At 37.9% G+C, this 24,617-nt stretch overlaps 1 protein-coding gene across 11 annotated transcripts in view; it reads right to left on the bottom strand.

Moving 5' to 3' along the window:
* MAP7D3 (MAP7 domain containing 3) overlaps positions 1 to 24,617 on the bottom strand; it is a 63,836-nt gene that overhangs the window by 17,036 nt on the left and 22,183 nt on the right. For 4 of the 11 annotated variants that reach the window (XM_067548052.1, XM_067548051.1, XM_067548047.1 and 1 more), the window contains exons 5-13: positions 24,033 to 24,147; positions 21,196 to 21,225; positions 15,795 to 15,896; positions 11,390 to 11,488; positions 10,886 to 10,984; positions 9,617 to 9,742; positions 7,525 to 7,670; positions 6,672 to 6,802; positions 6,220 to 6,470 (exon numbers count right to left, since the gene is read on the bottom strand). In XM_067548052.1, the coding sequence (XP_067404153.1) occupies positions 6,220 to 6,470; positions 6,672 to 6,802; positions 7,525 to 7,670; positions 9,617 to 9,742; positions 10,886 to 10,984; positions 11,390 to 11,488; positions 15,795 to 15,896; positions 21,196 to 21,225; positions 24,033 to 24,147 (1,099 nt within the window). The remainder of the gene's footprint in view (positions 1 to 6,219; positions 6,471 to 6,671; positions 6,803 to 7,524; positions 7,671 to 9,616; positions 9,743 to 10,885; positions 10,985 to 11,389; positions 11,489 to 15,794; positions 15,897 to 21,195; positions 21,226 to 24,032; positions 24,148 to 24,617) is intronic. The other 7 variants (XM_067548048.1, XM_067548049.1, XM_067548050.1 and 4 more) reach the window with 7 other exon arrangements.

A 24,617-nucleotide genomic window follows, 5' to 3' on the forward strand; every position in this document is an offset into this window, starting at 1 on the left:
ACACTGCAGACATACTATAACAACTCATTCCAACAATACAGCTTTGGCTGTTTTCAGATAATATAATTACTGAAAGTGCATTGTGGTATTCCAATAATTTGAAGATCACTCAGGTTTAAATGCAAACAAGAACAAACTTAATTCCAGTGGTCTTACTGGCACCTCCTCTAGGTATCTATTCCTCATGACTCCTACTGCAGCCCCTTCTCTTCCTCCTCCTGGCTCCACTTCCTGGTTTCTTAAACGAGCCACACCTCATAAGCAGCATTCCCAAATACTACATGCATCTCTGCTACATAATACTGTAATAATTATAACAATGAAAATAGCATTTTCAAAAACGAAAATAATTGTGTAACCTTTAAAGACTATTTTATTAGCTCTGAAAAATGCTGGAGAAATATTACTGTACACGCAATAGAGCTTATTAGTCTTCCTTATAATAAATAGAACAAGCATACTCTGGAAGAAAAGAGCAAAAATAAATTTTAAAAATCCATTTTCCACACTTGTTATTTTTATGATATTAACAACTATGCCTTTGCCTTTGTTTTATCAGTAAAATTCAACTATAGGACAACACACTAAGCTCCTAAATCATGTCCACACATTGTAGCAATGTGTCACTTTCTCATTTTACAGGGAAAGCAAAACAGCTCCAACTGCCCTTTTTTACACAACATACAAAGATATATTATATTACAGGACCTTAGGGCACAGCCAAAGCTTTTTTATATACACATACATCACACCCATTGCCCTTGTGTCTGAGTGCAAGAAACAGGTTCATAAAAAACATTCTGAGAAGCTACTTGTCTAATTTATACTTTAAACAAACCCTGTGTTTTTAGGAAGCATCCCCATCTTCTTGGAGTTTAATCTAACTGCTGTCTGATCTTTGGAACATGTAGAGCCTGATTTGCAGTTGTTGTAAATCAGCACATTTTCACTGATGGCAACAGGACTATGCCAATTTATACTAGCTGAAGATCTTCCCTTAATTTTTTTTTAAAAACATCCTTCCAGCTGGGCAGATAACTGCTGGTGTAACACAGATACAGCTTCACGTTAAAATGATAAATATTCGGAAAATTCTTCAAACGTAAAAAAATTAGACTTTTTTCAAGCAACAGCAAAAATCAATGCACTGACAAACTGTTTTGCTTCTAGCCTAACAAAAGACATTACTTGAATGTAATGTGCCCATTTATATGAAATTCTGACACTACTTATAAGATTAAGACAGTACAGTGGGAAAGATTTTCCAAGAGTTGGGTATGGACTATGAATGTGAAGTCATTATCCACAAACTGAAGAGTGAAAGACAATATAATTTTCGGATTATAAATTACGAACCACCACATTAACATTGTCTGAGTATGCAACGTCAAAAAAGAAAGAAAACCAAACAGTGATGTTCGGAATAGCAGATTATTAGAACTGATCAGGATGGGGGAAGAAACAGGAAGAAAATAGGCAGCCCCCAGGTTGGTAGGCAGTTTGTGTAAGATGTATATTTTCCCTCTTGAAGGCGGATCATATTTTTCCATAAGGATTTCAACAGAGACTAACTCTGGGCACTCAAGATTAGAAGCACAAATTTCTGGGCGTGCAGTTTTGAGCATACAAGTTTTGGATGACCCAAAGCCTGCACAAGTTAAGTACACAGACATCTAAGTACCTGAATTGTATTGGTCAGTTTTGGGGTATCAATTTAAATCTTCTGTGATCTTTGTCTTGCTCAATTCCTCCTCTGCACTATTTGGAGCTTCCTGTGTCTGTAGAGCAAAAGAGGTTATCTTCCAACTCAGGAAAATGGTCCTTCAGAGGGCCTGTATAATCCTCCTCTGTCTTTGCATTGGCGGGGAAGGAAGATGATGTGCTTTTTATGCTCCTCCATCACATATTTCATCTACCCCAAGCCAAAATTTCAGACAGATTTAGTCTTTACACAACAGGCCCTCTAATATGAGCACATGCATTAGCAATGCTCTCCCACTGTAGCTTTGTGTGCTGTTCAGTTTTCCTTGTGACATTCCTGATGAGCTTACATTTCTCAGGATTGTCTCATTCCTTCATTGTACTTTTTAAAAAAGCTGCTCATGATTTAAAAGCAACCTGACAGGACTGCTGTTCAGTTAGTGGTGTCTGGCGTCACTCACTGTCAGCTTGTGGATTGCGAGAAGCCTTCCTTGAAAGGAAGAAGAAACTATGACACTTCCCGCCCCATTATGTGTGTAGGATCCCTTCAACCAACTCCTTCTCAGAGGATTAACTCACACAGGTCAAATAGTACTGATAGTGAAGAGTGGGTGGCAGGAGTGTGATAAGTAGGCCTATGGAACTGTTCCTTTGAGAAGAGTTGTTGGTAGTTTACCCTTCTCCCTAGGGCTCCTGAAGCTAGCGTTTCCTGTATGATGGACTGAAGAATGTTCCCATTACTGCTATCTAAGGAGGAGCCTGCCATCTCCTCACTGGAGTGTGGTTTTTCACCTAGCCGCTACGGTAACGTGTACCTTTGTTGAAACAGTATGAGTGTAGCATTAGACAGAACATTATCACCCTTACCTCAGTGTGGCTATTCATCTTTTATCTTTATGCACTTCGACTCCTTAACAACCCAGACATATAATTATAGGATTCAAGTTTATTACCCATCGTAACGCACGAGATGACAATTCACATGAATGAGCATTTCTTTTTTTTTTTTAAGCTGAAACAAGCCTTTTAACTCATGAAGAGAAGCTGTATAAGACTGCTCCCACAAATAACGACTGCTCCAAGTCACTGAAAAATAAGATTGCTTTATGGCATAAAAGCATTCTCTAACTACTTATAAATGCAGACATGAAAGGAAACAAGACAAGGAGTCTTGACAGGCAATCAAATCCACCACAGGAAAAAAGTAAATGAAAATCCAAGTGTGATAAAGTGGGAGATATCTGCACTACTGTTATGACTATTATATGCTTTCCTGTTCAATTTTGGATGACTGTCTACTTGAACGCCAAAGCTTAAACCCAACTGGAGCTAAGGGTTGGCCTAAGCAGGAAACAAAGCAAGGACTGAGAACTAAGACAAGCGAAGTTGATCAAAGGGGGCTTTTACTGGGAGATGCCACTTCCAGGTGCCAGCAACGTTAACAAGACTTCTTTTGCCAAGGCAGCTATCATAATGATCAAAAGTTTAAAAGTTTCCACTGGCAGAAAGGGAGGGGGAGTGATCAGCAGGCCACAGGGCTGACACACACTGGGAGGGGGAGAGAGAGAGAGGAGTTGAAGGTAGGCAGTCTCAGGACCTAACCGTCTAGGCCAGGAGCAGCTAAAAGGCTAAGTCAGGTCCATTTGGTTAACTCTCCTTTTGTGTTATTTTTATTCCATGTCTCTGAATGCTCTGTCATACTGTTACGTTAAACAATACTGTTTGAGAAGCCTGTGTGATTCCTGTGAATTAACTGCTACTCTCAGCAGCTGAAGAGAAGTCATTACCAGGGTCTAAACCTCAACTGGACCTGCTGAAGTAGTTACAATTGGTACCTACAGTGCTGTAACCCAGGTCCCAATCTAAAAGTGAGAACTGCAGAACTCTACCCCAACAGAGATAAAGGCCCAAGGTCTGATACTGTGGGAGGTCAACTCAGTGAGACTCCAAGAAGAGACAACGGTGCACCTAGCTCAGTAACCATGACACCAAGTACACTTAAAACCACCTTGAAATTAAGGTTGAGCCCAAGACTTGATAGAAACTGAGGTACCCAGGAGATGACTCAGTGGTAAAAACCAGTGTCTTTGGGCTGAAGCCTCAGGAGCTGGCTGGGGTATGGTACTATGCCAAAGCAATGAGGTAGTCTGGTCAGATGGCCACTCACCACCTTCAGTTCCTGCCTATGATGTCAATTCCATAGCACATGGCTTAGAAAATGTGAAGCAACTTTTCCAGAACAGAGGGATCTGCGTCCACGTTCACAGATGGGGCATGTAGGGGAATATCTGTTCGGGAGTGGACACTCAATACTCACAAGGAAAAGATAAACCAATACCTCTATTGATTAATCTCCATATTATCTCCTTGCTTTTTAAGCTTCACAAAGAGTTAAGTAGAGAACTATTCCCAGCCTTCTATTGACAATGACTGCAAAGAAAGGGATAATCTGGTTAGCAGCACAGCAAGATGGAAGGAGATGAGCAGGGTAAATACAGTTCCAGAAGTTAGCATGGGGAAGAGACAAAAGAGGCACTCAAGGAATGAGCAGAAGTGGCAGCACAAGATACAGGATTGAGTTCCAAACACAGTTTACGAGAGGCAGCAGAGGAGGCAGATCAAAGTCCTGGCAATGAGGAGGCAAAGCTGCAGAAGATAAGAGGCCCAGAGGTAGGTGAGGATGTAGCAGGTGGGTTTGTGAAGGACAAGGATGAGTCTGTAAAGGAAAACCTGCATGACTGAAGCCAAAGAGTAATTGGTAGATACCTGTGACTAGGACAGACAGCAGTGATCAAATATCAATGATGTGGATTACTGATCTATTACTCATGCTCTAGATAGGTCTAAGATACACATTTGTTAAAACAGTGTCCCTTGATCCTGATTGTAAGATTGATGTATACCTCCATAAGACATTGACAGTTACACTATGACATCTAGCTATCCTTCCACAAGAACGTATGTATTCAAAGCACAGTACAACATATGGGATCCCAAACTATTTCTGGCCATATTTCACATCCATTTTGAAGTGTTAACGCAGGGAAATTTTCAGGCATTCCCTCAAGCTTACACATATTCAGGAATACACCTAAGTATCTTTATATGCAGTGACATGCATCAGGTACACAATCCCACTTACCCACAGCACTCCGTATCGCCACCAGTTGCCTGTTCAAATTCCTTAGGTTCCTCCTTTTTCTGTTAAGTTTCCCCTATGTCCTTCTCCACAGAGAAGTGCATGTGATACCTCATTAGAAGTGTTCCCCAGATTCTTTTCTGGAGATTGTAGAGGGTGTTATTCCTGGTTGGAGGGGAAAAGGATGTGCTCATCTAGCGCAAAGAATGGGCAGAAGATTTATTTCCAACCTGGGAGAAGTAGGTCTTCATTCTCCTCTGGGTGGCAGTGTTGCCCATTGTCTCCTGATGATGTGGAGATTGCACATACATTGGAATCAAAATTTAGGCAGGCCTCTAACCATTTGGAAAGTAGGTCTCATGTATGTTACAATGAATGAGCAGTTGATTTTTCCTGCTTAGGCACATGCTAAGGCACATACATGCAATTTTTAAAGTGCAAGCCAGCTCAATTTCATAGTATTAGTTTATAGAACAAGACTTTAAAGGTGTACGCCTCAATTTGTATGTATTTTCTGCTATTTTAATCACTTCACATGTGTCTTGGACTTGAGAATTAAACCCAGTATTTCTAATGTACTAAGTGGAATAGGATTTAGTTTAGAAGTTACGTGGTAAGCAAGACTAAAAGTCAAGCTCTCTAATCAATCAAACTGAACACTATATACACTATATGACCCAGCAACTTATAAAGCTACTGTATAATTAACAATGTGCAAACATCATCTTTTAACTGGCAGCATCCCAAGGTCCCCTACAAATTATTTACAAACCACAGTACGAAGTGATCGTTTCACCCATCACTGAAATGCTGCCTGTACGTGGGTGGAATGCACCACCTACCTGTATGCAATGAAGCTATAGGAACGGAATATTAAGACTTTTCACTTCTATAGTGCCTTCCATCCAAGAAGTTCTAAGTGTTTTACAAATATTTATGAATCTCCATTTTACACATGTAAAGAAGTCAAGGTACAGGGAAGTTCAAGATAGAAAGGTATAAACCAAGATCACAAGAATTTCAGAAACAGAACCAGATTTTCTGACTCCAAGGGCTCTTATTCAACCACAGAGATATCCCTTCCTCACCTTGAAGAATACCGTATCAAACTGAAGATGCAGGGGAAATTTAGGAAGGAGATGGAACTTGGCTAGGATTTTTTCAGGAATTGGCAAGTTGTCTTTAGTGACTTCCACAGTTAGGAACACAATGTGTGTCCCATCAGAATCATTCTTCTAGATTGCTTTAAAATTTTTGCATACTTAGAGTTCTCTCTCTCTACACTATCTACAGGTAATTACCATCATTAAACTTCCAACTGTAGTGGCCCACTATAAAGATATATGGAATAGGCACGTGGATCACTTAAAGGCTCCTACCTTCTTTGGTCTTCACGGCAGTTGCTACAGTTTCCCTCTCAGAGGTTTGAGAAGTGACATGCTCTTGTCCTGCTCCTTCTTCGCACTTGTCCTTTGGTTTGCACTCCATCTCAGGTTTCTTTTTGGTAATATTTATAACACTTGGTGTGAGAGATGGTCGTTGAATCGGTGCTGGTTTAGAGACCGTAGTGGGGGATGATGGCCTTTGTTTCAATACACTAGGAGAAGGTGGACGGGCCTTTTGATTGTGTCTGCAGAGAAAGGAACACCTGTCAGGGCTTCACTGAAAGCCTGAAGTATGTAACTGATTTATTTTATACACATAACAATATGCACCTTCTGCATTCATACTGGACACTATCAGGACACCAAACCTGTCAAACAGGAGAAGTAGTGCTCATTTTGTTCTGAAAGTGGTTTAGGATGAACACAGATTTAAATTGGACACATACCTAGCTGTAGAGGGAGATGAAGGACGTTTTGCCAAATTAGCAGGAGATGGAGATCTTCTACGAGCTGAAACAGACGGCGATGGAGGGCGCCTCCCAGCAGGACTTGGGGACTGCTTTTCTGTTTCTGATTTCTGGTTAGATACATAGAAACAGTGGTAATGTACACCTTCTAAAATATGTTGAAGACACCAGAGAAATGCAGAAGTGCTGCTATAATATTCACTAGTCACATTAAGATACCCTTGCAGTTTTCTTTATCTTCCTGAACATGGATCTAGAATGTTACATTCATAAGGTGTTAGGATTTATGATCAACGGTATCCTCTGAAAATACAGAGGAGCTCAATCCACAAAATTAAAATCCAGATTTCAAACACTCCAAAGTCTCAGGATGTTTGAATCTGGGGATTTGGGTAAATAGATTATAAATGCACAATCTAGATCCAGACGGATTTAGGTTTGGCTTTATACACCCTGAAATTCTGGTCTGTTTGAAATTTTGGTTTGGAGACACTCTAAAATAAAGGTCTCTTTTTTAAAGCAAAATAGTGACCCTTTAGTATATCTATTCTTCCATTTGGAATTATTTTTTGCTAACTTGCGTAATTAGTAACCAAGGATTATTAAAACTAATTAACTTTTAAAAGAACATCAACTTGTTATTCTCATTACAATAGTATTTTGTGACATTATCCAACACTGTTTATCTATAATGCAAAATAAAGAGATTTAACTAATGGTTCTGATGCAGTAAATAGCACTGCTGACTAGGGATTGCAAGCTGTTACAACTATCCTGACCGGTCCAAAAAAAGAAAAACCAAGCCGTTTGTGAAAGGAACTTTTTAACAGACCTGTGTGGATTCTGGAGAGCTGGTGTCAGATGAAGATACAGTGGACTTCAATCTGTCGATGCTACGGCTGCGCATGGGCACTTTAGGCGTTTGGACTGGAGAACTGATGGAACTGGCTGAAGCTGAACGAGGACAGAGGTGAGATTCTATAAAGTTAGGAATTTGACAAGACAAAAACAGAGAACCAAGTGCACAGCATCAGAACAGGAAAAAAGGAGAGAGGGTGGGAAAGAGAGAGAGAGAGAAAGATTGTGTGTGTTAGAACCCATACAGAGAAAACACCACTGGAAGTGCACATTGCAACAGGTCATGGACACAAGACACCATCACCACATGAATAGTAGTTCAGAAGCCACAGCACCAAGAATGAAACCATTCCGAAAGCAGCAGTCAAGTGTAGATAAAAAAAATAAAGTGCTTTTCCAACCAGTGTCTACATTAAACTTTCAATACACAAATGTACAGTTTCTAATTTAGTCAAGTTGCATCTTGTCATGACTACTTCTAGAATAACAGAACTCTGATAGCCAATCCCCTGCACAGGGCGAAGCAGCATACCTCACAAATGGTTCACAGTGCGTCACGTTTAGTTATAAAATGTTTGTTTCCTCCAACTCACATGGAATGATTTTTCATAAAATAGTTGTATGACAAACTGCAGTTACCATAGTAAGTATTTTTAACCTTATTTTATGCACTTCCTTATTATTTCAGTTGCCATTTAACAGTACTACATACTTATACTTTTTCCCCAAACCACACATTTTATCCACATTAAACAAAAAAAAGATTAAAGTATGTGAAGAAACCAGAAGTATAAAGAGTTAATAGTCAACTGTAATTACTTGACCACCTCCAAAACTGTCAGGTTCTTCACATATAATAAGATAGGAGAAAATATGATTGTTGTATTGGATCCTTCACTAAACACAGTAGTGCATATACAATATACAACTCATCTATTAAGTGTATATAGTAATGTAAATTGAGAAATTTGCAAATAGATGAAAACTAGCATATCTAAGATTTTAGAATATCTAGGGATACAAAAATCTAATGACAGATGCTAGCTCCTATTCACTGTACTCTTATGGATAAAACATTTTATTTTAATATCTACAGCATTTTTGTAAAGAGAACTGCACTCTATGACCAATAATTTGAGCTAGAATAGAGGAGATTTTTACTGAAATTAAGTGTTAATACTATTGAAATTACCATAAATATACTGATCATTAAAGCAAAACTTTTAGTTGAATAATGCTGAGTCAGAGCAGTATCCTGTCTATTAGTGCAAAAGATGAGATTTCCCTCATATGAAGTGAAGTAAAATATTTTGTGGTAAAATAAAATGGCCCACAAACAGCTGTGCACAAACATGAATGATGAATCAGCAAAGGCAAGGATTGATTACAGTAATTAGCTTAAGTTATATAAAAAAATAAAGATGGAAGAATGCATTTGAAAGTGAAAAAAAAGCAAAACATTTTGATTGCGAGCTGAAAGGTAAAAAAAGAACAGGGGAATGAACTCCAGCGTGGTGCTGGGTACACGTTACATTGACTTTACATTGAACATAGTATTTTCACGGGAACTTTCTTAGATTCAATTGAAGTCATGTGTAAACCTAGTCTTCTTGTTCCAGCAACTTTTTCTCTGAAAAATTTGCTCGCCATCGGATCAGAAAGTTAATTTGTGCCCCAGCTCATTACTCCCGTAGGCCTCCTTTGAAATGTTACTAGTTTTCCAGTTCCTCCTACTGAACCGTCACCTAAATTCACTTATTTTCAAATGCAGATCTCAGACAGCTCAGTGCAAAAATAAACACTAGTATACAATTCTCTGCGGAATGAATGAATTGATATTGTAGTTTAAAAGCCAATACTATTTTATGAAATCACAAAATAAACATGCAACATAGAATATGGATTGCATTTATTTTACCAAAGTGAATGTTAGGCATGAAGTATATACAGTCATGTGTTAACTAAATGTCTGAATTGTGCTGAAGGAACAGTTAGCAATTGTCATGTCAGCTCTTGCTTTGAAAGCAACTGCTATCACTTTCAGGCTTTTACTGCACTCCTGTTACCTGAGGGATCTTGTCCATCAGCCGATAACGTAGAAGCACTTTTACTCCTAGCTAAGGAAGCCTGTGTGGGGGCGAGGAGGCGACTGATTACATTACTTTCCAGAGGACTGATCTGGGAGCGACGAGCTGAATGATGGGAACAAATCAAAACGGATTCAACATGAAGTCATATAATGAAGAAAATAAGCATAAAAGAGAAAAGGAGCTTGGGGAATATTGTTGCAAATCATAACATTTTCAGAAGAAAATATTGAAGTAATGAAGAGGGAAATACATAGTAATAGCATAGCAGGATTAAACACTGCAATCAGATATGATTGCACTTTTTGTCCTTGATTTATTACTAATTGTTATGTGCAGAGAATGATTTGCAAACAAACATAAAACACAGATGGAGCGCTGAAATGTGTCAAAACGTGGAAAGCTTTGGATGCAGCTTTGCAGAGGTCATCTTCTTTGGAAGTTAGAATGCAACAAAGGATATTACAACAGACTAGTGGCGCAAACCAGAGAAAAACCTTGCAAATTATTGCCAACAGTTGTTACCTCTTGTTTGCACACACAAATTCACATAAATAGTACTCATTGTCAACTCAATATGAAAAAGAATTCCAAGCATTCTACTGTAGTTTCTTATTATGGCAAGAGATGCTAAGAAAAAGTTTCAAACAAGTTAATTGAAAGGAAAATGTTTGTTAAAGAAACTGGCATCTGTTAGCTTCAAGTAGAAAACAGTTATTAGAAAGTAGTTATTAATAAGGAGGTGTCTTGTAGTTTAAGGATGGATGTAAAGACAAGCAGACACACAAATGAGAACAGATTTCTCTCCCAGCGTGGGAGCACTAAACTCAGTCCAGCAGCAGGAACAGAGAAGTGTTTGTAAACTGAAAAACTAACAGAGCTTTTAAGCCAAATGGAGTAAGACACAGGAAAAAAAATATTGATATTTAAAGTAGAATGATTTCTTTATCTTAAATTTATCTTGATTATCTTTCCAAGCCTCTTCTCTTTCACTTGCATATATAGTCATTTTGCTCACTAACTTCTAGCATGATTAAATATAATTCACAAAAACCCTCATAGGATTTTGTCAGAGGAAAGAAATTTAAAGAGTTTAATCATTCCTGCTAAATAACTAGAATTCTTACTAAGTTTCCAGATGTAGAGGAACCAGAGGAAACTAAAATCTGGATAGGATTACATTACTGAGTACTGTGCCTTGCTTTTAAACAGCAAGATTAGGATTTAGTTTTATAAATAGCTAACCACCTGGTCTTTCTTCCTTTTTCACTTTCTCTAGTTCAGGAGAAGAGTGAGGCTTACTACTCATTCTAGTCAAAGACGTGCTCCTCTTCTTTTCCGTTCCTCCTAGAGACCAAACGCAAAGGAATATTATTTTTAACAAGATATTTACATAGCTGATTTTCTGAATTGCCTACTTACTTTCTTTAAAAATTTATATTTTGGCAAGAATATCTACAAACAGAATTGTTAATCATTATACAATACTTCTGCCAACCAAGCTGTATGTATGGGTTTACTCCCCGCCCCAAGTACAGTTTCAGAGGAAACAACTGCATATAGAAATAGCAAAATTCTAGATACAAGGTTTGATGTTGCTAGTATGTGCGTAATGATATCAAAATCCAAATGTTCACATTATATGCACAATAGTCTACACAGTTCAGAGTGAAAGTATTTAAACACAATTTAAATTATTTAAAATATTCTATTTGTTATTTCCTAATTTTCAAAAGAATCTGTTTCCTGCACCTTTCTGTTCCACCTGTGAACCTTTGGGTGGTGGCTGCTGAGACTGCAGTGAAACTTTGTTACTCAGTCTGTTTAATGAAGCACTTCTCTTTGTGGTACCTGTAATTGAAAGTGCAAATTATGTGATTACATTTTATATAGAATCCTAAAGTGTTCCTTTAACCACTTACCCTGCTATTCTATACAGTATAGCCACAGCAGTTCAGTCAAAATCTGATTTATGAACCATACAGAACCACCTTGTGGCAAGAAATAAAAAGTGCACTTAAATAATTTGAGAGCACAAATAATCATCATTCTGAATCCTTACATTTCTAATCTGTGCACCAACTTGCTGTAAAAAAAGACAAATCAATCAAGATTCAGTAAAGAAGTGTATGATAAGGCTCTAGATAAACTGAGGGAAAATGTGTTTGATTAACTTGTTTTTAAACCAGTTCAGTTTAAGAGTAAAAAATATCTACCTGGCCAGTATTACCAGGGGTATAAACATTTAAGAGTGCTTAAAACAGAAGTTCTGTATAAATACATACAGGTCTTAAAGACATAAAGGCTAATCTGAATTGTACTATTAAATAGAACAAAACAGCTTTGAAACCACATCCTAGTATGCTAAATGATTGTTATATTTTGATACCTGGGTTCTTAGTGGTGAAAGGAACGGGAAACCTTGTATTTCATATTTTCCCTATGTAAGTACAGTTAAGGTGGCTAATGAAGACAAAATATTCAATTAAAAAAAACCCAGCATCTCAGATGACAATATGAGAGGCTAGACCCAGCACACAAGTTACAACCATCAAGGTGGGAACCCCATGAAACTGATGAGACACAGAAGAGCTGCAGCAGAACCTGAAGAGTGGTCTGCAAGTCATAGATGCACATTCCATGCATCATTCACCTAAAAACTAGTTGCTCTCTGGAAGCCAGAACGAGAGTGTACAGTTGCTCTGACTTATTGGGTTGGTCTGAGCAGAATCTTGAAGTCTTGATCTAAATCTCTCTTGCTTCAGACTGTTTGAGAAAATAAAGGTGAGCACTGGACATTTTCCAAAAGAGTGTGAATAGTGACACAGTTTCAAGATAACTGTACCTGTTTTCCCCCCCACCAAGGGCACTACTTTAAGACTTCTGGTTCCCAGCCATCACCTCTCTTGGGCAGAGACCCATGTCTCACTCCCTTCTGTTCAGAGATATTGAGGCTACACAGCTCCCTGCCTTACAGTGTGATATCCCCAGTGAGCCAGACCCCATAGAAGGCCAGCATCTGTGCTTTCCTTTTCTCTCCGAAGGCTATTAACAGTGTACTGCCCACAGTTATAAGACACCACACAGCCCCTGCTAGGCAAACACATTTATTCTTAAGGTAAAGGCAATACAGAGAAAACATTAAAATAATAAAAGAACCTACATGCATGCAGAAAAGCTTACCAACTCCAACCTAGGGCTTTGGTAGGTTTTAGTCCTTCAAAACTCAGAACTGAGTTTTCCCTCTGGTTACATGTTCATCCACCTTCGATCCAGAAGCAGGATGAAACCCTGAATCAGTTTAAGCTCAGACTATTTATCCAAAAGTCCTTTCCTTGTCTGATGGTATCTGGAGAATCCAGTTTGAACCAAACCTCCCTAGGACATGGTACCTCTCTGGAGGTGTTATAACCCGAGTGATTTCCCATAATCAAACCCTACTGTTTTAATTTCCCAGAGCAGCTGTGGTACCTCATTTGGGAAGGAAAAAATCAAAAGCACAAATACAAAATGGGATATAATGGTTTAGGGGGTAGTATTGCTGAAAAGGATCTGGGGGGTATAGTGGATCACAAACTGAATGAGTCATCAATGTGACACAGCTGCAAAAAAGGCTAATATGATTCTGGGGTGCATCAAAGGAGTGTTGTATGAAAGACACAGGAGTTAATTATCCTGCTCGAATCAACACTGGTGAGGCCCGAGCTGGAGTACTGTGTCCAATTCTGGGCACCACCATTTAGGAAGGTTGTGGACAAACTGGAAAGAATTCAGAGGAGAGCAACTAAAATGATGAAAGGTTTAGAAAACTCAACCTACGAGAAAAGGTTGAAAAAACTGGGCTTGTTTAGTCTTGACAAGAGAAGATTGAGGGGCAACCTGATAACAGTCTTCCAATATGTTAAGGGCTGTTATAAAGAGGAAGGTGGTCAATTGTCCTCCATCTCCACTGAAGATAGGACAAGTAGTAATGGACTTAATCTGCAGCAAGGGAGATTTAGTTTCGATACTAGGAAGAACTTTCCAACCATAAGAGTAGTTAAGCTCTTGAACAAGCTTCCAAGGATGGAGTCCCCATCTTTGGAAGCTTTTAAAAACAAGCTGGACAAAACACCAGTCAGGGATGGTTTAGGGTTACTTGGTCCTGCCACAGCACAGGGGGATGCCCTTAATGACTTCAAGATTCCTTCCAGCCCTAGATTTCTATGATTCTATGGTAAACCATTTATCTTAAACAACTTAATACAACAGGGTTTCCAAACGATACTGGAGGAAGTTGCCCTATCTGTCACAAGAAGATCTTACAGAAAGCCAGCAGGTTTAGTAGCAATCCCTTTTGGCTGATAATTTATTAAGTATTTTTTCCTTTCTATGCTAGTGTGCACATAAACCATAATTTAATAAACCCCTTTGTTTCTGGTTCAGACCTAGAGCCTAATCCTGCAAACATTGATATACATCAATAATTCTAGTCACGAGTAGTCCCACTGACTTTAACAGGCATAATCACACATGTAAAGTTATCCACATGTACATCAGTTTGCAGGATTGAGCCCTTAGTCTGTCTTCATGTCAGACTTCAGAAAAAAATCTTATCTTTTCTCCTCAGTTTATGCATGATTTTTGTAACAACAAGGAATAGTAATTTCTGGAAGGAGGGAAGCAGTCCACCATGTCTGCCCTCTAAACATAGCATCACAGAGGGTTCAGGGAGCTCTCTCTTAGCCTTGAGAACATAAAACAAACAGAAGGTTATTCATGGTCGTGGTGGAATTAATTTTTACTTTTATCCTCTAAGAGTAGATTAACGACCTTCTTAGCGTTACTATCAGCTTTTTGGTGTGGAAAAGGCATTATGAATGTACTTCGTAAGAGGACTGTAGCCAGGCCTAGAACTATAGCCTTATTGGTATTATTTACTGGTGCTTGTTCAGAATTCTTTTTTTAAAATCACTCTTCTGTCTGAAAATGTACTTAATGCTACACGTAACACGCTCACTACAATAGAAAAAGGAGAAAAAAATAATTCCATTTTCCCAGTTTGTTTACTTTATGCATTTGATAGTATTTTCACTGCTGGTATGATTTTACACAGCACCAGGAGAAACTTTTAAAAATATAAAATGTGAATGTAAAACCACAGAAATTGACAGGGGGCCACTGGGGCACATGTGATATAAGCAACTCATTTTTAAAAACTAACTGGATTTCAGGTTGATTACATCCCTCAACAGCAGTAGGCTCAGCAGTGTTTATCTCTGTTTTTTTTGGAGAGAACAGAGATAAACACCATCTAAAAACCAAGAGTACAATCAATGCTCCAATCTGGAAAAAAATTATGTACATCACTATCAAGTTTGTAAGGTGAAATAGTTTAATACAGTGGTTTTCAACCTGTGGTCTGCGAACCCTTTGGAGTCCACAGACTATCGCTAAGACTTCCAAAGGGGTCCACACCTCCATTTGAAATTTTTTAGAAGTCTACAAATGAAAAAAGGTTGAAAACCACTGGGTGAATACACTGAAATTAATGGAAGATGCGTCCCATGAAACCTCAATGCCCAAGGACAAAGTGAAAAAGGGAACAGCAGAATTTTCATCTTTTTTGCCCATTTGTTACACTACAATTCTACATCTTACAAGGACCCAGGGCTCTGAAATCTGTAGAGCATGTGTTCAGGGCCATGCTACAGATTTTTAATGCCAAGATGCAAATTTATTTTTGTTGTGAATACGTTATGGCCAAAGATTTGAAGCTATTTAACTCAGGAAAATAGTTGCTTTGTCAATTTTTTTTTTTTTTTTTAAAGAATTACTATTTTTCATATAATCTAAAATTAAGTCTGTGATTTAAGGCATGCAAACCCTTAGAGTTGGTGTGAAATGATTAATTAATAAATCATTCACCAAGATTTGGCTTTAATAAAACTGAATCCTAGAAATGTGAAAAGTGATCTTTCCCATTACTCTTCTGCTCTAACACAGAGATCACATCCAAGATTTGGGTCAAAGAACTGCACGGTTTGCTGGATTAACAAATTGGGTAAAATACATTTAAGATTACACGAGAAGTGAACTAACAAGTAGGAGCAGTACACTCATTATCTATTCCCCAAGAAACCAGGTAACTCCCTCAAAAAAACCCAAACACACTTACTTCGATCAGGAGAGTTTAGAAGTGCTGCAGAAGACGACAATCGTTTGTTGATGACAGCTTCTGTTTGTTTGAGGTTTGCTGTGGATGTAGAACGTTTGTTGGCTGCAAAAAGAAACGTTTATTTTAGCATTTGTCTTCATGTCAGAAGTGTCTTGTAACATATGTATCGGAGGATAACTTTGGAAGCGTAAGTATTACATCCCAAAAGCCATTTCCAATTTCGCTCTGATTCTTTTATACAGTACTTCCCACTCAAGGATCTCAAAGCATTTTACAAACATTAATTCATAAATCACAAAACTCTTTGAGGTAGGTAAACATTTCCTAGCAGTGCATGCTAAAAGTAGCACAAACCATATGGTAAAAATCTAAAATTCTGCACATTACGTTGCATGCATATCAAATGCTGATGGCAAAGCTGGTTAACTTATTAGCAAATAAAGCCATATTAAATGGAAAGCAGGGTTATTAACCTTGGAAGGAGCTTCTTTTCCCTTTTCAAAAGGCTCCCTAGCATGCTATGGCAGTTTCTTCTAGAAGCAGCCAATAGACAAGGATTTGACTGGAATGGCCTGCCTATGACATACTGGATACTGTGTGTGTGTGTGTGTGTGTGTGTGTGTGTGTGTGTGTGTGTGTGTGTGTGTGTGTGTGTGTGTGTGTGTGTGTGTGTGTGTGTGTGTGTGTGTGTGTGTGTGTGTGTGTGTGTGTGTGTGTGTGTGTGTGTGTGTGTGTGTGCGTACAACCCCCAGAAATTGCTACAGTGCTACCCATCTTGAAATGCCAAGAAACTCAGTGTTTTTAGGAGGTGCAAAAATCTTCTGACTCAGTGACACTACCATACTTTTTTTCCTTTTTAGGACATTCCACTCCCACAGCATGAATTGAAAGATCTGTTGTACAGCATCTGAATAGTAAATGCCAGAAATGGAGATTTAAGTTTGGGACACTTTTTCTAAGGCAGACAGAAAGGCTATTTTATAACGGAAGATGCCAGAGAACTGGGATAGCTGCAATAGCTTTCAGAGTTTTTATATGAATTTCAGGAAACTTTTCTTTTCGGTATTAGGAATTTTCTAAAGGAAATTACATCTACTAGTGGTATTTCCCATCACTTCCTTGCTATTTTTCTTTTCTGTAATTAAAAAAAAAAAAAAAGGATATGAGCTAGAAGTGGGATTTTCAAAAGCATGTAGCAATGGCCTAACTACTCAAACAAACTTCAGTTATCAAAAAAATCTACTGTCTCCAAGTACAAGTGATACATAAGATTGTAAAACTAAACCTGACTGTTTCGCTTGCTTGAAATTTTCAAAATTGGCATGAAAATTGGGGGTTGGTCTATGGTATGCTACTATGCTGGGATCCAAAGAGAGGGTAAATGAGATCATGTCCTAGGAAACATTACTCAATCATTCTGCTAAGCAATGGTTCTTATATGTTCAGCAAGTATACAAGTTCTCAGAGCCCAAGTATATTTGAGTATATTTACTCAAAGGGCTACAGCAGAGGAAGCCCAAGGATGTGGCTCTAAATAGGTGACTTGAAAAAGGACGGAGCCCAAATCTCAACGCTCATGAATTCAGTACACATCTATCTGAACAGTTATTGTGCAGCAAGCTGGTGTATAAATCGATAGCTCCAGCATGCCACACACTAACTATCCCTGTGGACCTTGCTGCTGCACACTAAAAGTTCCCTAGTGTGTTTTGATGTACTGCTGTTCAACAGTAATTTACACACTAACTTGCCACACAGTAAGTGTTCATGAAGACAGGCCTTTAGAGTAGGCACCAAATATCTTAGGCCTGCTCTACATACAAAGTTGCATTGGTTTAAATAAAGTAATTATTTCACACTGATTCAGTTGCACTGGTGCAAAAGGTTGTATAGACACTGGTTTAAACCAGCTTACTCCACTTCATCTTAAATCAATTAGGAACAGGTTTAAGCTAAACCAAAATAAGCTTCTCCAACTGAAATAAGAACGTTCACACAGGTTTAGACTAGTTTAACTAAATCTGTTTTAAAAATTATTAGGGCTTGTATACACACAGAAGTTACATCAGTTTAAGCAAAGGTGTGATGTTTAGTTAAACTGCTGCAACTTTGTACGTGGACACTCACATGAATTTAACATGTTCCTGCAAACGAAGCAGACAGAAGGCAGATTTAAGCCCATATAAGAGTGTCCATGTGCAAAGTCAACCAGTTTAATATCACAACTTTAGTTAAACAGGTGCAACTGTGAGCAGACCAGGCCTAATAACCTAGTGCAATCTTGGCACTTAGACAAATCCTTACTGGCTTTTGATCTCTATGAAAAGCTGAAAAAAATCACTGACATATGTTGATTCAACTCTTAGGGTAAAAAGTTTTAATAAGTAGCTCACTTATGAACAAGAGATATGTACATGGTACTTGCATTTCCTATTGCAAGAAAGCTTTAAGTTACACTCACTGTTTAGGATTCTAACGAACCCTACTTAACTTGTCTGGCTGACACTATTTTAATGACTTGATAAGATGGCTTCAATTATTCCTCTAATCTGGCCATTAATGGGAAGAATTGCTTCTGAGGTCCTAGGAAATTATCCAAGAAAAATGCGTGTTCACCTCTTAAAATAAAGAGGATTTTCTTGAGCAAAAGTTTTCATTACATTAAATCCATGGTTTCTTAACTATTGGTATGACTTCGTTCTGTGCTTGTAGGATTTTCTTTGGAAAAAGAAAGTTATAAATCATTTATATGTGGAAAATTGCAAGAATTGGAGTAAATGTGCAACATAAGGCGGAAATTGATTCAAGGGTTGATTTTATTCAATACTGCTTGGGTGAGATGGCTGTACATATGAAAAATGAATCTGAAGGTTAGTTTATTGATACAAAAAGCTAACATGGGTGATTGCATAAGCATTTATTATCTATTTCTCTACATCAAATTTTGAGATGGGATATTACTATTAATTGTAGACCCAGGGAAAACCTATACCTTTCTTGCACACTAGGCAAAAGAAGACCAAACCAGTACTGGACATGACAAGGCTGCAGTAATTTGTTTCAATTTCTCAAGAGATCTTAAAAATTGATCTAACAGAATTTTGTCTTCACAGAGTTAAAACTGGATAGCAAATCTGGCTGCCTGACTGTGTGTCTCAGTATGAACTGAATCTTGCAGTACTAGTGCCTGTAATGTATACTTTACATTTGCCTCTTGCTGTTTCTTGGACAAGACAAAATACTTTAACCAAAACAAACCTAAGAAACCCAGGAAAACAGGATTAAGGTGCACAGAGAGGTTTCAGATCAAGATTATTTAGATTGCTGAACAGATAGAACAGTCTTTATGCAAAACCCATAAAGGTAAACTGCAAACAAAAAAGGGGCATGTGCCCCTATTGCTACTTGATGATGTATACATACAGCCTCAAGCTTTGTTTCACATCAGAAATATGAGGCCCGACACTTTTGTTGGAGAACTCTGGTAATTTTTGATGGACCTGTATAGTGACATCATAGTTCAAGAATGAGACAGTCAAGATTTGTGTGCGTCCGGAACAAGAAGGAAATACAGACTTATTACTAGTTTAAAATAAAACTGGGGCTGTCTTTAACTATGAGCAATAAAGAACACATTTTGTTTTTGCTGTCATTTGGAAATGGAGAAAACAAAAGAAGAGCAGAGATAAATATGACTTTTCCAAAATCAGGGCAAACTTGATACTTTAATCTGGCTTTCGAGAGAAATTAGACGGTGCAGTGGGGAACAACTGGATTTAAAGCGATCACGTTTAATAGAGGTGAACCAATCCAGTCAAATTGGTTAATTTTGGAGAAAACTGTCAATCCACGCAGAGGGGAACAGGAGAAGAGGGAAAAAACGTGCACTTCTGCTATGGTTGCCAGAATAAGATGTGGCAGTTAAACCATGCTCAGTTAAACTTTCATTGAGTTTTCAAGCCTCATATTGTCAGCGTTATGAGACACCTGGACTAGATTAGTATAGCCACAAGAATGCACAGATTTTTCAGTGCTCATTGACTTAAAAACATAAGAATGGCCATATTGGGTCAGACCAGAGGTCCATCTAGCCCAGTATCCTGTCTTCCAACAATGGCCAATGCCAGGCGCTTCAGAGGGAATAAACAGAACAGTTAATCGGGTGATTCATCCTGTTGGCCATTCTCAGCCTCTGGCAAACAGCAATCCCTGCCTATCCTGGCTAATAGCCACTGATGAACCTATCCTCCATGAACTTATGTAGTTCTTTTTTGAACTCCGTTATAGTACTGGCCTTCACAACATCCTCCGGCAAGGAGTTCCACAGGTGAACTTAGCGGGGTCTTAGATGAGGTAGCTGTCAACTCATCCCTGAGTTACAAAAATTAATTTCCTTGATTACATTTAGGCCAGGTCTACACCACAAACTTTTGCCGGCATAGCTATGTCGGTCAGAGGTGTGAAAATGCACGATCCCTGACTGATGTTGTTGTGCCAGCAAGAGCCTCGAGTGTAGATGCAGTTAAATTAGGCAATTATTTTGCTGGAATAAACCGTACCAGCAAAAACAAGTTTTGTTGGTATAAATGGTGTCCACATTGAGAGTGCTTCTGCTAGTATAACACACCAACAAATGTAGACTTGGCCTTAGAAACCCTTTGAATTGCTTATAAATTAGTCTAGGAGTGTGTCTCAACCTCTTCTATGGAAGGTGCTAGAAAGTCAATGGAAAATGAATTTTAAAAATTTGGAACCACTATCACTCATTGGAATAATTGTCACTCACTACTTTTGCAAAATACTTCCATAGAAATTAAATTTATGGAAAGGAAAAGGCTCCCCTGTATATTTGTTTGTAATATATCATGAAAATGTACCATTTCTGAATGTACCAAATTTGTGCACTGGAGAGTTTTCCAGCCAGTGTTTAAACTGTTTGCAAAGCAATCTCAACTTTTTGTTGTACTTTAGAGGAGACTGACAAATCAGTATTTACAAAATCCTGGTTCACAGAGTACTGTATACATTCAGCATATACCTAGAGTCATACCCCTGATAAAGCCAGAAAGATCTCCCATTTTTTCCATGCTTTATACCCTCGCCCTTGAGGCACTAAACTGCAGATAATATCCTGTCTCAGACTCTCTAATGATCTCATCAATGAAAAGTTCCATCTTAATTGGATGGGAGGGACTGTTAAAGATATAGCGCACGACCTCTGGAGAGGACCAAGTGTGCTGCTTCTGCAGTGCTCTGAGCCACTGCTGACCCAGATCCAGCAATAGGTCTATGTAAAAGTAACTCCCTTTAACTCCAATCAGTGAAAGTGAGAATTCTAGTTCAAAAGGTTAGTTGTTAGTGTAAAGTAATAGCAAAAGGCCATTTTGGAAATCAATACTACCAGGTCCACCTTCATCTGTGATCTGTGGCTCTGTAGAAGAAGAAGGTTTGTAAGATAAATCACAAGGCTGGATAGCACTTAATATGAAAACAGAAAAATGGGGCAAGTGGAGATAACACTTATAATTAAGATAATTAGCATTTCAAACAAACAATGTATAGGGCTTAAACTTACAGCCAACAGCCAACACCACAATTAGTTCAACCTTGAGTATTTTTGACAATTCCAGCAACAGAGAGAGAAACAAAAGTGAACTCGGGTATTTTTTTTATTTTTGCACAGTTACTTTTAAAATTCCCATTGACTCACATATATCACTGTCCTTACAACCTCCCTCTCTTCAGCTGGAACTTTAGAATTTATTATTAATGGCTGACTATAGTGTGCTTGATTTTCCTTTAAAATATTTTTATTGCTCAGGGAAGTGAGGGCTGGATCATGTTTAGAGCCATGCATTATGTGGGCAAACACTGTGAAGACCTTCTTGCAGTTCCTTTTATTTTCAGTGCACTTCAGTCATAGATTCCAAGGCCAGAAGGGACCATTGTGACCATTTAATCAGTTGTCCTGTATAACATAGGCCATAGGACTGCCCCAAAATAATTCCTAGAGGCAGTTCTTTCAAACAAACATCCAATCCTGAATTTAAAATGGTCAGTGATTGAGAATCCACCATGACCCTTGGTAAATTATTTCAACGGTTAACTACACTCACTGTATAAAATGCATACCTTACTTCCAGTCTGAATTTGTCTAGTTCTAATTTCCAGCCATTGAATCATGTTACACTTTTCTCTGCTAGATTGAAGAGCCCATTATTAAATATTTTTTTTTTATGTAAAACTTAGACTAATCAAGTTGACCCTTAACTTTTCTTTATTAAGCTAAATAGATCAAGCTCCTTGAATCTATCACTATAAGGCATGTTTTTTAATCCTTTAATCATTCTCATGGCTCTTCTCCGAACCCTGTCCAATTTATCAATATTCCTCTTGAATTGTGGGAACCAAAACTGGACACAGAATTCCAGCAGCAGTCGCATCAGTGCCAAATACAGAAGTACAATAACCTCTCCACTCCTGCTTGAGATTCTTGTTTATGTATCCCAGGATCACATTAGCTCTTTTGCACACAGCATCATACTGGGAGCTCTTGTTCAGCTGATTATCCAACATGACCCCCAAATCTTTTTCAGAGTCACTGCTTGCCAGGATAGAGTCCCCCATCCTATAAGAATTGCCTATATTCTTTGTTTCTAGATATATATATTTTGCCATACTGAAATACATATTGATTGCTTACATCCAACTTACCAAATGATTCAGATTGCTCTGAATCTATCCTCTTCATTATTTACCACTCCCCCAAGTTTTGTGTCATCTGCAAACTTTATCAGTGATGATTTTATGTTTTCTTTCAGGTCATTGATGAAAAGGTTAAATAGCATAAGGCCAAGAACCAATCCCTGGAGGTCCCCACTGGAAACACACCCATGTAATGACGATTCCACATTTACAAATACATTGAGACATATCAGTTAGTCAATTTTTAACCCACGTATCATGTGCCTTGTTAATTGTATATCATTTTAGTTTTTTAACCAAAATGTTGTGTGGTACCAAGTCAAATGCCCTAGACAAGTATATTATGTCAACACTATTTACTTTATCTATTACATTTGTAATCTCATCAAAAAAGATGCCAAGTTAGTTTGACAGGCTCTATTTCCCATAAACCCATGTTGATTTACATTAATTACATTACCCTCCTTTAACATTATTAATAAAGTTCTCTTTGTGCTACCCAGCTTCCCTTATCAATTTTCAACAGTTCCTAACTTCTGATTTATATGCATTACTATCAACTTCACCTTTCTTCCATTTATTATATATTATTAATTCTGTTTTTTAATACATGTCTTCACTTCCCTTTTAAACCAGATTGGTTTTTTAACCAGCACAGCCTTCTTCCTCAGTCGTGGGACTGTGGCTTTTTGCATTCTTAAATCATTCCCAGTTTCAAGATCAAAGTCTTCCTCCCAGCTGATTTGGCTCATAATTATTTTCAAGCTTTATGAAACTGGTCCTAAGAGGAAACCAAGTATACATACCACTAGTCTGGACTTACTTCTACTTGTACATTATAAATGTGATCAAGTCATGATCACTTGTACCTAAGCTGCCATTAGTTTTAGTTCCGTGACCAGTTCATCTTCATCTGCTAGGACAAGATCTAATAAAGAATCCCCACAACATTTTGTAAGTTAGGAAATTTTCATCTATAATGTTTAGAAATTCCAAGGATGTTTTAGTACTGCCAGCATGACACCTCCAGCATATGTCACTCAAATTGAGATCTCCCATGATCATGCAATTTTTTCCTATATATTATAGATAAGTGATTAAGGAGGTGGGTCATCCTCTTAAGCTATTCTAATGTTGGGCTTCTAATAAGCAGAAATTGCTAATTACGTCAAATTTCATGATGGTTTAATAAGAACCTGTTTGAGGCCAAGTGTATTTAATGTGTGTAACCTAAGGAAGGATTCAACATGGCCTGCAGAGCTGAAAAGCTTGAGTACTAACACCTATGCCATTTTACCCATTAACTTCCATTTATACTGTGGAGCACGATCAATTAGTATTCAAAGCAAGGCTACTAAAGGTTGCATTTTCAAGGCATTTTACATCTCATAGCTGCATATTCATTATATTAAACAATATTAAATAGAAATAGTTAAAATAGCATTATAAATACTACTTTTGAATTAGTCTTCAAGGTATCTCTATTACAAATGCAACAACACTATAAATTAACATAATTTTAGCAACACTTACCAGTCTTGCTATCTAAATCTGAAGTTATCGACCCTCCCCATGACCACCTCTTCTGTCGTGTTTCCAGCCGTTGGCTCCGCTCCAAGGTACGATGCACAACTGCTTCATACCGCTCCTATTACCAAATAATCTCTGTCAGGCTATATAATCATTATTAAGCACAACTATGCTTAACACAAAACAATCTTTCTTCCCTGAAGAGCTTGAAATCTAGCAAACACATCTGTTTCACCTACACCATGTGACCATAACTAATTCTAAAACAAATTTAATGTGGAAAAAGACAAAAGATACCAATTAATCATTTTAATATAATGCACAAATATTCCTCTAACTAGAAAGCAACAGATAATATTTTCTAATTTTTCACTAATAGCTGGGTAAATCCTATTGTGAATAACCACATTCGGTGGATTAGCTCTTCTTGCTTTGTATTCTTCTGCTCTGCACATCTTGAATAGCGCTTCCTACTTTTCACACAGAGATGTGCTGCACTGAAGTGAAGTTAGAGTTTTAGGGTTAACACATTTAAAGTCCATTTGATCAAGAATCTGCTGTAGCCACTAAGTATCAATTCAGATTTAC

Source organism: Emydura macquarii, unplaced genomic scaffold, assembly GCF_026122565.2.
Source record: "Emydura macquarii macquarii isolate MOO-44397 ecotype Brisbane River unplaced genomic scaffold, CSIRO-AGI_Emac_v2 contig_1253, whole genome shotgun sequence".
Taxonomy (NCBI): domain Eukaryota; kingdom Metazoa; phylum Chordata; order Testudines; family Chelidae; genus Emydura; species Emydura macquarii.